The sequence below is a fragment of the Canis lupus genome, unplaced genomic scaffold, assembly GCF_011100685.1.
Source record: "Canis lupus familiaris isolate Mischka breed German Shepherd unplaced genomic scaffold, alternate assembly UU_Cfam_GSD_1.0 chrUn_S245H405, whole genome shotgun sequence".
NCBI lineage: Eukaryota > Metazoa > Chordata > Mammalia > Carnivora > Canidae > Canis > Canis lupus.
Genome location: NW_023331176.1, coordinates 7,148 through 20,531, shown reverse-complemented (window position 1 = coordinate 20,531; position 13,384 = coordinate 7,148). Strand labels below are relative to the sequence as shown.

The 13,384-nt window shown below is 40.7% G+C and overlaps 1 protein-coding gene across 3 annotated transcripts; it reads left to right on the top strand.

The window, feature by feature from the left end:
• Positions 1-5,768: 5,768 nt before the first annotated feature.
• LOC119879086 (diphosphoinositol polyphosphate phosphohydrolase 3-beta) lies at positions 5,769-11,336 on the top strand. Of its 3 annotated transcripts, XM_038589541.1 has the most exons (3): positions 5,769-5,802; positions 6,570-7,104; positions 10,867-11,336. In XM_038589541.1, coding segments are annotated over exons 1-3 (555 nt in total). In that variant the 5' UTR covers positions 5,769-5,783; the 3' UTR covers positions 10,868-11,336. The 3 variants fall into 3 exon arrangements, with proteins under 3 accessions (XP_038445469.1, XP_038445468.1, XP_038445470.1); XM_038589540.1 differs by lacking the exon at positions 10,867-11,336 and having other exon boundaries at positions 6,570-9,888; XM_038589542.1 differs by lacking the exons at positions 5,769-5,802; positions 10,867-11,336 and adding an exon at positions 6,181-6,282 and having other exon boundaries at positions 6,570-9,888.
• The last annotated feature ends 2,048 nt before the right edge of the window (positions 11,337-13,384 follow it).

Sequence of the window (13,384 nt, the reverse complement as noted above, 5' to 3'; positions counted from 1 at the left end):
GGGGGTGCTTGTAGATTTTCATTAGCATTTGACTCTGACACATGAACAGAGGAGCACTAGAAAGGCTTAGGTGCTGAATGAGAAGTATGTACAGGGACAATGTCGGTGCAAAGGAGAAACATAGCAGTCAGGGAACTAGAGGGAGTGACCAAAGAAGCAGAAGAAATCAAGAAGTGCTGCCTCTCGGAGAGAATGGAAGCACTCACCTGGACTTGATATCCATTGATCTTTGTGTTCACACCCTTGGTTGCACACTGAGCCATTACTCACAAAACCACAAAAGTAAAAGGCCTGTATTCACCCTGTGATTCACTCATTAATCAAAGGGAAAACTTGGAGAGGTATTTCTTGCTCCAATCACTTTGTATTGGGGAAGATTTTACTGAATTATCTACCATAGACGCACTATGAAGCCAATTCTGTGATCCAGGGAAAAACAGTATCCAAGACAGACAAAGAAGCAACAAATTGGGGAGCATATGGAGAGTGATCTGAAGAACACAACCCATCCAACCTCCCCATGTGAAAAGATATATTGGAGATGCCTATGTTCACTCATCTTTCATTTTATATCGCTAATAATCAATTAACAGGTACACTAATCACTGGCCTTTGATCCATGTAACTTCCGTCAACATTTACACTCAAACAATATATTTTTAATCCTTCCTGGACACCAAGGTCAGGCACTGGCCTGATTCAGAGAGTATAGATATGTGTCAGGTTGGCCCCCAGCCTTTAATTTCTTACAAACATGCAGGCCAATTACAGAGCTCCTTGGGTAGAGCAGTGACAGAATTAAAGTCAAGGAAGCCTCAAAAATTAAAAAAAAAGCGGGGGGGGGAGAGGTAATTTAATCTTAGTGTAAGTGGAGGGTGGGTACACATGGTCAGGAAAGCCCTTTCAGGCAAGGTGAGGTTAATGAGGTAGGTACTTTTATAATCCCAGTTTACAGATGAGAAATAATACAGTCAGAGATATTCCCTTGCTTCAGGCTGCAAAACTACTTGAGAGAGCCAGATTTAAATTCTAGGTCATTTGTTTGTAAAACATCATGTTTTCTCTCATTGACTATTGTTTGTAAAACATCATGTTTTCTCTCATTGACTACTACTAAAATCACTTCACCTGACTGTTCGCCTTTACTATCTCCTGAAATCCTCTCAGATATGTTGTGGTCACTCTCCTGAAAGTTGGTTCTGGCTGTGAATGCTAAAGGGCTCTGGGAAGGTCTCTAACATTCTCCCAGGGGAAGACATCTGTATCACAGGAATGGCATGGGCTGTGCATGTCAGCAACTCTCAACATCCATGACATGTGTCATAGAGAAGGGAAGAGGATTGCCTTTGGAGTCACACAGACCAAGGTGTGAATCTCAGCTCCCTCACTTACTGTCTTACTTAAGCGCATGTCAGCTGGTTTCTTAATCTGTTGAAGGGAGATTCTGATACTCATTGTTCAGATTTGTTGGTTGATACATATTAAGTATGTAAAACCAATCAGACCACCAATAGATCAAAATCAATGCCTAGAGTGATGATGAAACAATATCTTCTCTTCTGCATCACTTAATTCCATTTTCTGTGTGCAGAAGTTATTGAACTTCAAGTGGTCAAGTAACATGTCGAGGTGACACACTTGATTGGTGGAAGTGAGGTAGGCACTTAGGTGTTCTTTTCACTAGATTGTGCAGGAGAAGAACATCCAGATGAAAATACCTTTCTTTGAACCCAGTGACTCTTAGCAAAAGAACACCTCATGTAAGAAGTCAATTCTCCACATCATCCAAAAAATGACACAACAAACCATAGCTCCTGATAAAAATAATCTGCTGTAGAGACACGAAGACTTGAATTCAAATACAAACTCCACTCTAAGTCTTCTCTTCTATGAATTGCAAATAGTAATCTCCTCTCTAAGATTTAATGGGCTGTTAAACAGGATACAGGGGTCAACCCAGGGCTTGGCAAACAGATCGTATCCAACAAATGTCACACATCTTAACCTCATCCCTTTCCTTAAGACTCCAGGGAAAGTTCACTGTCAACTTTTGCAAGCAGAGGCTATATTTCTACTATGAAAAGTATTTTATCTATCTCCTATTTTTGGTTGGATTTTGATGGGTGGCAGTTACCAATTGTGCCAGCCAGATTTTGATGTACCACAAACCATCCAAAATTTAGTGACTTTAAACAACCAAATTCTGTTTGTAATTCTGCAGGTCAACAATTTCAGCTGAGCAAAGCTGAGTGGTCCTTTCGCTGTTCTCAGAACGCCTGCTTATGCATCTGTGGTGAGAGCCCCTGGCTCTGCTGGGGGCTAGATGGTCTATCATGGTCTCACCCACATCTGGCAGTTGGTTCACCATCAGCTGTGGTGGAGAGAATACATGGGTCCTGGGCCTCTCATCATCCACCTCACCCACACTTCTTCACATTGTTGTTCTCTGTGCCAAGAGCAGCAAGAGGGGGCAAACCGTGGTGTGCAAGTGCTTTTCAATTCTCTGCTGGCTTCACACTTGCTATGGTTCCATCGGACAAAGCAAATTCCATCGCCAAGGCCAAGGGCAATGTGGGAAGAGATACAGGCCTGCATGCACAAATTACAGTCATTACTGTAACAGTCTACTGTTACCATACTTTGTGAAACAACCACGTTCATCATTAGAGAAATCGTTAACTATGGGTGACCCAGACAGTGGAATGCTAGTCTCCCAAAAATGATTTTTAATCTTCTGCAGAAAAATTAATAGCTATCTTGCCCTATTATCGATCTAATACATGAATAATATATTCATTGTATGAAATTTTGCCAAAAAAACAGTTTGAAATTTTCCTGGCAGTGTACCAAACCGTCAATTGGGGATCCCCTTATCCAGAAATGTGCTGTGACTTTGCCAGTAATAATTCTTCCTGAACCTCTTTCCATATTCTAATTTGCTATTCCTCTCCCTTCCAAAAAATATGGCCCCAGCAGAGACCTACTACATAGGCATCCTCTGATGTGGAAGTGATAGACTTAGACTGAAAAGCGGCCCCTCTGGTACAATGAGGAGATAGGATGTGGTAACTATAAAGTAGACTAGTGATGTGGCTAGGGCCTGGTTGGGCCACCCCTCCCCACAGACATCAATCCCACCTCCGGGCTTTGCTGGAATTCCTCTGGATTCATTCATACTATCTTTCAAAGCTGAGTCTAAGCTCTATCATTTTCTACTACAATATCCCAACTATATTGTTCAGGATTCCTTGGTATTTTATTTATTGTGTGATGGTTGATACTGCTACTCTGAATACTATCACTTCCCTATTATATTTTCTATATGATTACTACTGGAATACATGAAAGCATCCATACTTTAAATATTAATATTTCATTCTGCCATTGGAAAGAATTCATTTTTACATCATTTCTTAGGCTTTTTCCAAGAAGATATTCATATCATTTGGAAAAAATGAAAATTTTGTCTTCTTTACTGTAACAATGCTTTTTTCTCTTTACATTCTCCTTACACTGGAAAGACCATATAAAGCAAAATTTAATCATACTGGTGATAATTTGCCCAGATCCTGATTGTAGTGGAATTTCTTCTAGTTGTTTAACATCGTTTGTGTATTTGTCTATTACACACACTGAAGAATACAGCCTGCTAATATCTATGTTCCTACTTTGTTTTTAATTACAGGATGTCACATTCCTTCAACTGTTCTTTGACCATCCATATAACATTAAAATATGGTCAATAGTAGTAGTATCTCTATTGGTTGAAGTCATTCTCTTTATGTCTCCATTTTATCATTTTCTTCATATGCAACCCACACGTTTAGTCATATTATGCTCTAGATATTGCAGGTGTCTGTTGCCACTGGGAACAGGATCGTTTTTATGAGCTATTCTGGGCATAAATGGAGTAGAACAGAACCTGAGAAGCTGATCCAACTTGTTATTTAAAAATTGAGCTGTAAAAATTGAGCTGGTAAGCGAAATAAGTCACTCGGGAAAGACAATTTTCATATGATCTCACTCATATATAGAATTTGAGAAACAAAACAGGATCATAGGGGAAGGGAGGGAAAATTAAACAAGATGAAATCAGAGAGGGAGACAAATCATAATAGACTCTTAATTATACGAAACAAACAGGGTTGCTGGAGGGGAGGAGGTGGAGGAATGGGGTAACTGGGTGATGGACATTAAGGAGGGCATGTGATATATTGAGCACTAGGTATTATATAAGACTGATGAATCACTGACCTCTACCTCTGATACAAATAATACACTATATGTTAATTAATTTAATTTAAATTTAAAAAGGGAAAATTTTTAAAATAAAAATTGGGCTGTTGGGGAACATAAGTGCCTCAGTCAGTTAAGCGTTCAACTCTTGATTCAGCTCAGGTCATGATCTCAGGGTCCTATCAGGCTCCACACTGGGCGTGTAACCTGCTTAAGATTCTCTCTCTCTCTCTCTCTCTCTCTTCATCCCTCTGCCCTTCCCCTCCCCATTCACGCACTCCCCTTCTCTCCCTCCCTCCCTCCCTCCCTCTCTCTCTCTTTCTCTAAACAAACAAACAAACAAACAAACAAACAAACAAAAATTCCTTTGCACTTACATTTCAGATTCAATTTCCCTTTGATGAGGGATTATTTCCCTGGAAAAGTGAGTTTCCATGATCCTGGTTGCTTGATGCCAGCAGAGGGATTGTGGGTAAGAGAGAGACAAAGATGCCTAAGCTGCAGTATGGCAAAAGTTGGGGGACATCAGAGGTCTTTTCCATAAGGCTACTGTTAGAGCAGGGAAACAATAAGAAAAAAAAGAAAAAGAAAAGGTGAGGGAAGGCTTTTGGTTGTTAAAGTTTTACTGGGATGGACCACTTCTTGGCCAAGAGGACAGCATGACCAAACAGAGAGGTGGTGAGGGAGCACCAAGTGGCTTTGCTGGAGTCCCACACTAGGAGCCTTGTAAACATCAAACTGAAAACTATTAAGGGCTTTCCATAGGTATGTTTTCCAAAACCCAAAGCAGCACCCATCAGTGAGAAAGAGAGAGAAGGGTAGAGGGTGTGGAGGGTGAAGATTGTTGGGACTTAATAAAAGGAGACTTGGGGTGGTTCTGCAGCTGTTGGGTGAATGGGACTCCAAGTGCCAAGGGCTGATACAAGTAGGCGAGAAGTTTACTGTTAGGAAACTGAGGAACAGAGGTTAGGTAAGAGGTCAATAGGAGTTCAAGAAAAGTGTTAAGTTATGGGCTGTGCCAACATGCCCAGCAAGGCCAAGACCCTGACACCCTGAATAAAGGAGACCTCATTTCAAATGGAGTCGGGAGGCCAGCAGGGAGAGCTCTCATGCCCTACCACTGCAGGCCATTGCAGACCCCAACAAAGACAAACTGCTTGGCATTCCCAACAGGAAGAAGCTTACTTTCCCTACTCCAGCAAGAGAAAAAAAGAATTTCTCCTCGCCCAGCAACAAGCTCAGCCAATAGGGAAATACCACAACTGGGCTAATGAGAAACCGTCAGCACCTAGAACTGTTGCTGTCCTTTGTGTCGACTTTGCCTTCACAGCAGTCCCTCCCAACCACCTCCTTTTCCCCAGAAAGTTCCAAAAATCCAAAGATTCCTCTGGTCTCATCTCCAGACTGGCCTATGGGGTGCCATAGTTTGCATGTCCCGAATTGCAATTCCTCTGCTACACCCAAATAAACCCATTTTGCTGATAAACTATAACCGGCTGTTTTACCTTTTAGGTGGACAAACCTGTTGAAGAACTGAAAGGACTGATATGACTCAGCAAAGATTAGGTACTGCTTTGCCAAGAATACTGAGGACCATTTTGACGACAACGGGCCCTCATAAACCTTAAGTCAGTAGCATTCATTATGGGGCGATGATGATGCCCTTGACCTTATCGTCTGTAAAATAAGTGTAGGTGTTTCATGCAACTTGCTGAGGAGGATGAGGAGAAAGGTCTGGCCGCGCCACAGCCAAGTTCCACGCAAAGGCACACGTGGAAACGATCTCGGCCACAGTCACAGCGCGGGAATTGAACTCCCTGAGGAAAGAGATTCCCAGCCTGGGAGGTGCGGGGCGCCTGCGCAGTGGGCCCGAGGCGCCTCACGCGCTGCGGGAGCAGCGAGACCCCCGCCTCCGCCCCTCGCCCTCCAACGTGAACGCGCACGTGAATGTGGACGTGGACGCGGACGCGCACGCGAATGCGCCTCACCTCACTCAACCCCTGCCGGGCGGCTGAGGAGGGAAAAAGACGCCCACAGGAGCCGCGGGTGGGCTGTGTGCGGAGTGGCAGACCCGCCGCGACGGCGGCGGCAGGCGCGGGGGCGGCGGCGCGGGCGCGGCGGCGCGCGCGGGGGGCGGCGGCGCCTCGTCCACTCAGGCGGCTGCGCTCGGGACCCTCCGGCCCGCACGAGGGACGAGCTAACTGACGTACCTCGCCCGCCCCCGCCCCCGCCCCCGCCCCCGCCCCATCTCTCCTCGGGTTCCTGGGACTCAGGGCTAGAGCGCTTTCTCTCCTTGCACCTCTACTCAGCTCTTTCTCTCCCCGGCACCTCAGGCAGCAGCGGCAGCGAGCGGCGGGAGCGGACGGCCCAGAGGATGAAGTGCAAGCCGAACCAGACGCGCACCTACGACCCGGAGGGGTTCAAGAAGCGAGCGGCGTGCCTGTGCTTCCGGAGCGAGCGCGAGGACGAGGTGCTGTTAGTGAGTAGCAGTCGGTACCCGGACCGCTGGATTGTGCCGGGCGGGGGCATGGAGCCCGAGGAGGAGCCGGGCGGTGCAGCAGTCCGAGAGGTGTACGAAGAGGCGGGAGTGAAGGGGAAGTTAGGCCGGCTCCTGGGCATTTTCGAGCAGAACCAAGACCGCAAGCACAGAACGTACGTGTACGTACTGACTGTCACTGAGATTCTGGAGGATTGGGAAGATTCGGTTAGCATTGGGAGGAAGCGAGAGTGGTTCAAAATCGAAGATGCGATCAAGGTTCTCCAGTGCCACAAGCCCGTGCATGCCGAATATCTGGAAAAACTAAAGCTGGGCGGTTCCCCAACCAATGGAAACTCCGTGGCCGCGTCCCTGCCACAGAGCGATCCCTAGTATGTACGGCTCCTGCACAGACTTCTGCTTTCCGCCTATCTTAGAATACATAGTGCCCGGAGCACCTCTCATTCCTTTGCGGTCTCACGGGGAGGAGGGGGGCTTCTTTTGTTTCCTTGGCAGACCTCTGAATCACGCTTGCAAACTGTCTCGGTTGCCAGACACTGTTTTCAGACAATTTGCACGTTTTTCAGATGCTTTCAAAATTGCTGCTTGGTAGCACTGTAACAGATTTCCTAAATCCTAAACCACATGTTTTTTTTTTTTGTTTTTTTTTTTTTTTAAGGTGCCTTAACTGCTTGCCCAGCCCTTTGTGTGTGTGTGTTGATGCTGTAGTTTATTACATTGCACACACGTGTGTGTGTGCGCGTGCGTGTTTTTGGTACCAATCTTGTGGTTTGTTTTGGAGTGAAGGCCTTTAAAATCTGAACATCTTGGTTGTGTGGCATCTGTATTTTTTGCTTTCTCATTCGCACCATTAGACCTTGCTAGCAAGCCCTTTTGTGATGGAAATTGGTTTAAAGATCAGATAGATATAGATCTATATATATATTTAAAGTATTTAAGAAATTTTACATCTTGTGGTCTTTCCACAGTGGGCAACAATTTTCGGTTCAGTAATGTGATCTAATTTGCCCTTTTCAGAAGTTTCTTTACCCATACGTACATGATTTCATTTTCTTTTCCTTTTTTTTTATGATTTCATTTTCAAAAGAATTCTGACCACTGGTCATTTGTTGCTGCATATTTGAAATGGCCATTTCCCATATAGCCCAAATGTAGTTTCAGATTATATTACTTTATACACTGGGTATCTTCTTGGGAAAGTATTGTTAGCCAAACATATCCTGATATGTACATACTGTCATGAAAACTGTATTCATCGAGTGTAATTTAGCGTGTTCAGCTTCCAACTCCATTGCCCATTTCTTAATACTGTAGAGCAACCATGGTTTTCTCAATATAAACTAGTCTTTGAAAGAAAGTTATTTCACATATTTGAATTTTGTGACATTCCAGTTAACCTTCCTGACTACCAGTAACCATAGGAGTGGAATTTATATGGTGATTACATCCCAATCCAGTGAGGAACCCGTCTTGCTACTCAGCTTTTACAGACTTCAGCTTTTACAGATTTCTTAAACCATCCGGACCACTGAACAATTTCTCTCAAAGATTTAGGATAAACATTTTGTGTCAAAAGACCAACTGTTTTTGGTGCCAAACTAAAAATTCATACATTGCCTTGCTAACTTTGTTGAAACCAGGAATGCCATGTAAAATACTTAAGTCTGTCTTGAAACTTTGTGTTCCATCCCAACCATATTAAAAAGTAGGTAAAATATAGCCAACTACATGAAGTGGGTATTGAGGGGTTTAAAGATTATCCTAATTTATAGGGCAGCTAAGTATATATCATCTTTAATCATTATTGATAGTTTGATAGTTTTTTGTGTGTGTCACTCAGCTGACTTTGGGAGTCAGTTTTATGCACTCTATTAAGAAATTTTGAAAGTCTAGATTCCTCTTGGAACTCCTTCTCTCAGGAATGTTGAGGAAGAGCCTATTTTGTGAAGAGAGTATAGGTGGGGGACTTTTACATATAACCTTTAAGATCTAGAAAGTATTCTATAGACCAGTAATAAATATAAGTGGATAATAACTAATTTAAATCCTTTGCTATTCTGCACATTAACATTTTCAAAAGAACACATGCACTGGTGAATTGTTGCCTTTTTTGTAACTTTGGTGCCACTGTTTTTTAAAAAATATCTGCCATATACAAATATGTCTGAATGAAATACATATTTTAGTTAACAAAAAATAATATTGTCAAAGGAATGAGAAAATCAACTTTTAAAAACCAATTATAATTTCATATTGTAAATTATACAGAATCATCTAATGTTTTTTAAAAATTGTTTCTTTGTACAGAGCAATATGTCTTATTTTTTTAAACTTTTAAATCCTATACAACCTTTCCTGTTACAATAATCCAAATTGACTCATAGATATTCTTGGTAACCTCAGATTTTTCAAAATATAAACTAACAGCAAGGGAACTGGATTATACTTTATAACTATTCCATATGTAAAACTGCCCTCATCTGAAATGCTGCCACAAATACCTGGGAGGTTTAACCTATATATAGAATTTTTAGAAATAATAATGCACAATCTTATGTTTTGACTTTTGAACTATGTATTTGACAAATCAACTTTTAAGAATTGTTAGCCTGTAAATATTTGCTGTATTTTCTTCAGAAACATTTGAATTGAGTTCTTTCACTTGCTATAATTTTCTTCAGTGCCCAGATATCTTTATACAATTTGTAAAACTTCCAAGGCTTGAATTTCTAAGTTGCAGCAGAACATTTTACGGTTATCACACTTAAGTTATCAAATTCACGTGGGCAGTTCTTGTTATATATGCTTTTGGAATTCAGTCTAGGAAAACTTAAGAAAGAACCCCAAAACAAAAAGCCTTTCATTTTAAAAGAGAAATCCAAAAAATTCAGGCTAAAATATTTGACACAGAGCTAACAAACCTAATCATGTCTATGACTTATATCCTTTAAGGGTTTGATGCACAGTTAGAATTTTCTCCCTGTAGAATCAGTATATAGCACCCATGAATTATTTATGTGATGATTGCACAAAAAATGAATAGATGAATCTTTCAGCTCATGCACTTACCCCAAAGAAAATGGCATTGATCAAAGATAATTAAGACTTTCAAATATGAGGCAGAAATTTGTTTTCAGCTGTTTTTGTAAAGGCTATGTTTATTTCCTTTTCCCAATGGGATAAGTGCCTATTCTTATCTTTAAAAAGTTTTTAAAAAGATATGTTGGAATAAAGGTGATACTGTTATGCTTGATACATATTCCCTGGATGTCTAATGTATTATATTTTCTAAGAAATCTGTTTTGTTTTAGCAAATCACTGTTGAGCTTATTAACTCTTAAAGTGATGGGAGGTGGCTATAAATATTTGAATTCCTTTATATGGTTTCGTTTGACAGAACTATAAAGATTTCAACATTTTATATTAAGAATCATCAAATAAATTTGTGTGTGTGTGTGTGTGTGTGTGTGTGTGTGTGTTTGTGTAAGAGCAGAACGGGCAGTTTGTAATGTTGCAGCAACATTCAAGGACCTTCCTGGGACAGACAGTTTAAAGGGCTCTGAAACTGGAGCTCCTCCTCTCACTTCCGGTTAAATGGAGTCCTGTTATAAGAAAGACAATCCCTTTATCAAAAGTTGTTAACTGGGAAAAGGGAGGTGAGAAATCTGTGTTAGAGCCTAAGTACTAACAGCTAGCTAGAGTTTTCTCTTTCAGGGTTCCTTTTGTGGAAGCAGCAAGAAAAACAGGAAATATTTTCAGCACCATTCTAGTATTGTAATCATCCTTCTGAATGATTGGTGGCCTGTTAGACTATGAACTTTTGGGGGGAGCAGGACCCAGCCTGAATCCTGCCCATATTCCCAGAACCTAGAAGAGTGACTAAAATGTGGAGATATTTGTTGTTGAGCTACAGATTAGAAATGTCTACTACTAGTATATTCTTGATTTCTTAGCTTCATATTTTACCTGGGACAATCTGTTATTTTCATGGGGCTTCAGAGTGGAACTGTATTGGATGATTCACTGAAGGCTGTTCCAAAACAAAGTAGTTAATGAACATTAGTAGACTTTCAATAGATATTTGTTGCCTGGAGGAATTGATGAACCAATAAAACTGTTAATATTTTTTTTAGGTGAATGGCATAGATGTTATTCAGATTTACTTTGAAAGAATCAAGTATGTGAACCCAATGATGAATGGAATTATGAAGCACAGGTGAACTCTTTCACATTCCTAAGGACAAGCTCATTCTATGCTTTTGGACACTTCTCTGTTACAATGATTATTCTCCAGGTTGTTAACTACCACTGTATCTGTACAGACTTCTAATTTGGCACATATGGCCGTTCTTTTGTGTTTTTATGATTATGCATCTGTATTTCTCATGAGGATGGCTATATGATCTTGAGTTCAAGGACCTAGTTTCCTTAATCTTTTTATGTATCTACAAGATGTCACTTAAAATAAGGTCGATGTAGGGCACTTGGGTGGCTCAGTGGTTGAGCATCTGTCTTTGGCTCAGGGCGCGATCCCAGGGTACTGGGATCAAGTCCTACATCAGACTCCTTGCAGGGAGCCTGCTTCTCCCTCTGCCTATGTCTCTGCCTCTTTCTCTGTCTCCTCTCTCATGAATAAATAAATAAAATCTTAAAAAAATAAGGTAGACGTTACTGAAGATTTGTCTAAATAATTAATACTTTGTAATGACACTGAGTGGTAAAGCATTCACCATCCAATCTGGTGTTAGTACACTAAATTACTGTCTAGCATATATGTGTTTTCATATATCAGGTATCACACACTGTTTTAAGGCAAACATAAGATATTAGCAAAAATTCTTACTCATACGTCTCTATCATCCCAGATGTGTGCCTCCTGATGGCAGTATCCTACACCACCTATGAAGTATATTTCCCACAATTTTGAACCTAATCAGTGTCTCTAGACATTGTAATCTATAGAAAACACCATCTATCAAGAAACTTACACCACAGAGTTGTCAACAGAATCCAGACTGTAGGAAACTGTAGGACACATAATTCAGTTTCTTCAGTAAATGAATCGCCAGGATAAAAGAAAGAAATGGAGAATGAACCTATAGATTAAAGAGCCCTAAGAGACACATCAACCAATTATGATATGATAGATCTTTTGGGGATCCTGATCTGACTAAACTGTAAAATACATACATTTACGAGACAATCCAGATAATTATAAAATTGACTTGATATTTGATATTCATTGGGATAATGGTATTGTAGTCATGTTGAAAACAAGAGTCCTTAACTTTTAGAGATACGTTCTTAAATATTTATGGTCGAAATGATATCTGGAATTTGCTTGATAATAAGCGGATGTTAAGTGCATTAGAGATACCAATAAAACAAGGTTGGCCTTGAGTTGATAATTGTTAAAGCTGGGTGATGATTAGATGATGGTTCATTATCTATATTCCTCTCTACTTTTGTGTGTTTGACATTTTCCACAGTAAAAAATTAATAAAGGTAGTTATCAGAGTTCTTATTAAAGCTAATATATAAGGCACAGAAAAAGAGGAGGAAGAAAAATTTTAGATTATTTAGAATATGTTGGCTCCAAGTTGCTTCTTCTAGCCCAAGAGGTCAAATGCCCAAAAAGAGAGGGCTGACAAACTGGAATGGCTAGTGTTTCTCTTGCTACAGGCCAGTGTTAGCATTTTTTTCTCTTAATTTGGCTCATTGAAACAGGAAGAGTCAAATTCTTATTGATTGGAAAATGGGAATGTATTCTCATGTTCTGTTAAACAGGATATTTGCCACAGTCTAGTTTATATCAATGTGAAAGCACAAAGGGATAGAGTTTCCAGGGGAAAAATTATGGAATTTTATAAAAATCAATAAATGCTACTTTGAATAGTTTTTTTTAGGAAATCAATGGCTGTAGACTTATTAGTTGCATATTCATTAACCTTAAAGTTACATATAAGGTAGGTGAAACAGGAAAGTAAATAGTTAACATTCCTGACTGCAAATATTCCTTCTGTTTGGGACTGTACTTAAAATTCTGTAGAGGCTAAGCCTTCTAAGGTGGAATTAGTGAAGCGTGCTGAAATCAACAGATGTGAGGTCTGTCCCAACTTTTGTGAGTAAAGAAGGAGCAGGCAGAAAGAACAACATTGGAGGCCCCTTCCAGGAAAGATGAACACCTTTTAAGTGTGAAGTACTATGAAGCTAAAGCTACCCATTCCACTCTTGCTCTCCAAGTGTGTTTCAATTACAAGAGCAAGTGGTTCTGCAGAAACTGGTTTCTTGGAAAGGTGAGATTAAAAGGTTTATCTTAGAGTAGCCCCTTACTAGCCCCAGCTGGGCAGATCCGCCCTTCCCTTTTTTCACTAGGTCCCTGTTAGAAGGAACGGAAAATTCCACAGAAGTTCTCATAAGTCTTCCTGGAAGTTGTTTCCTAACTATGCAGTTTGCTCTAATTTTAGCAGGTCTTTAAAAATTTCATGAAAAAAGGGGAATGGAACCATAGATAGTGGTTATAAATTATAAACAAATAGTGGTTTGGAGTCCCAACAGGTCATGGCCTCCTAAAACTGGTTGTGGCCTCCACCAAGTTACTTTACCTCTCTAATCTTCAATTTTTTCTTCTGTAAAATGGGGATAATCATA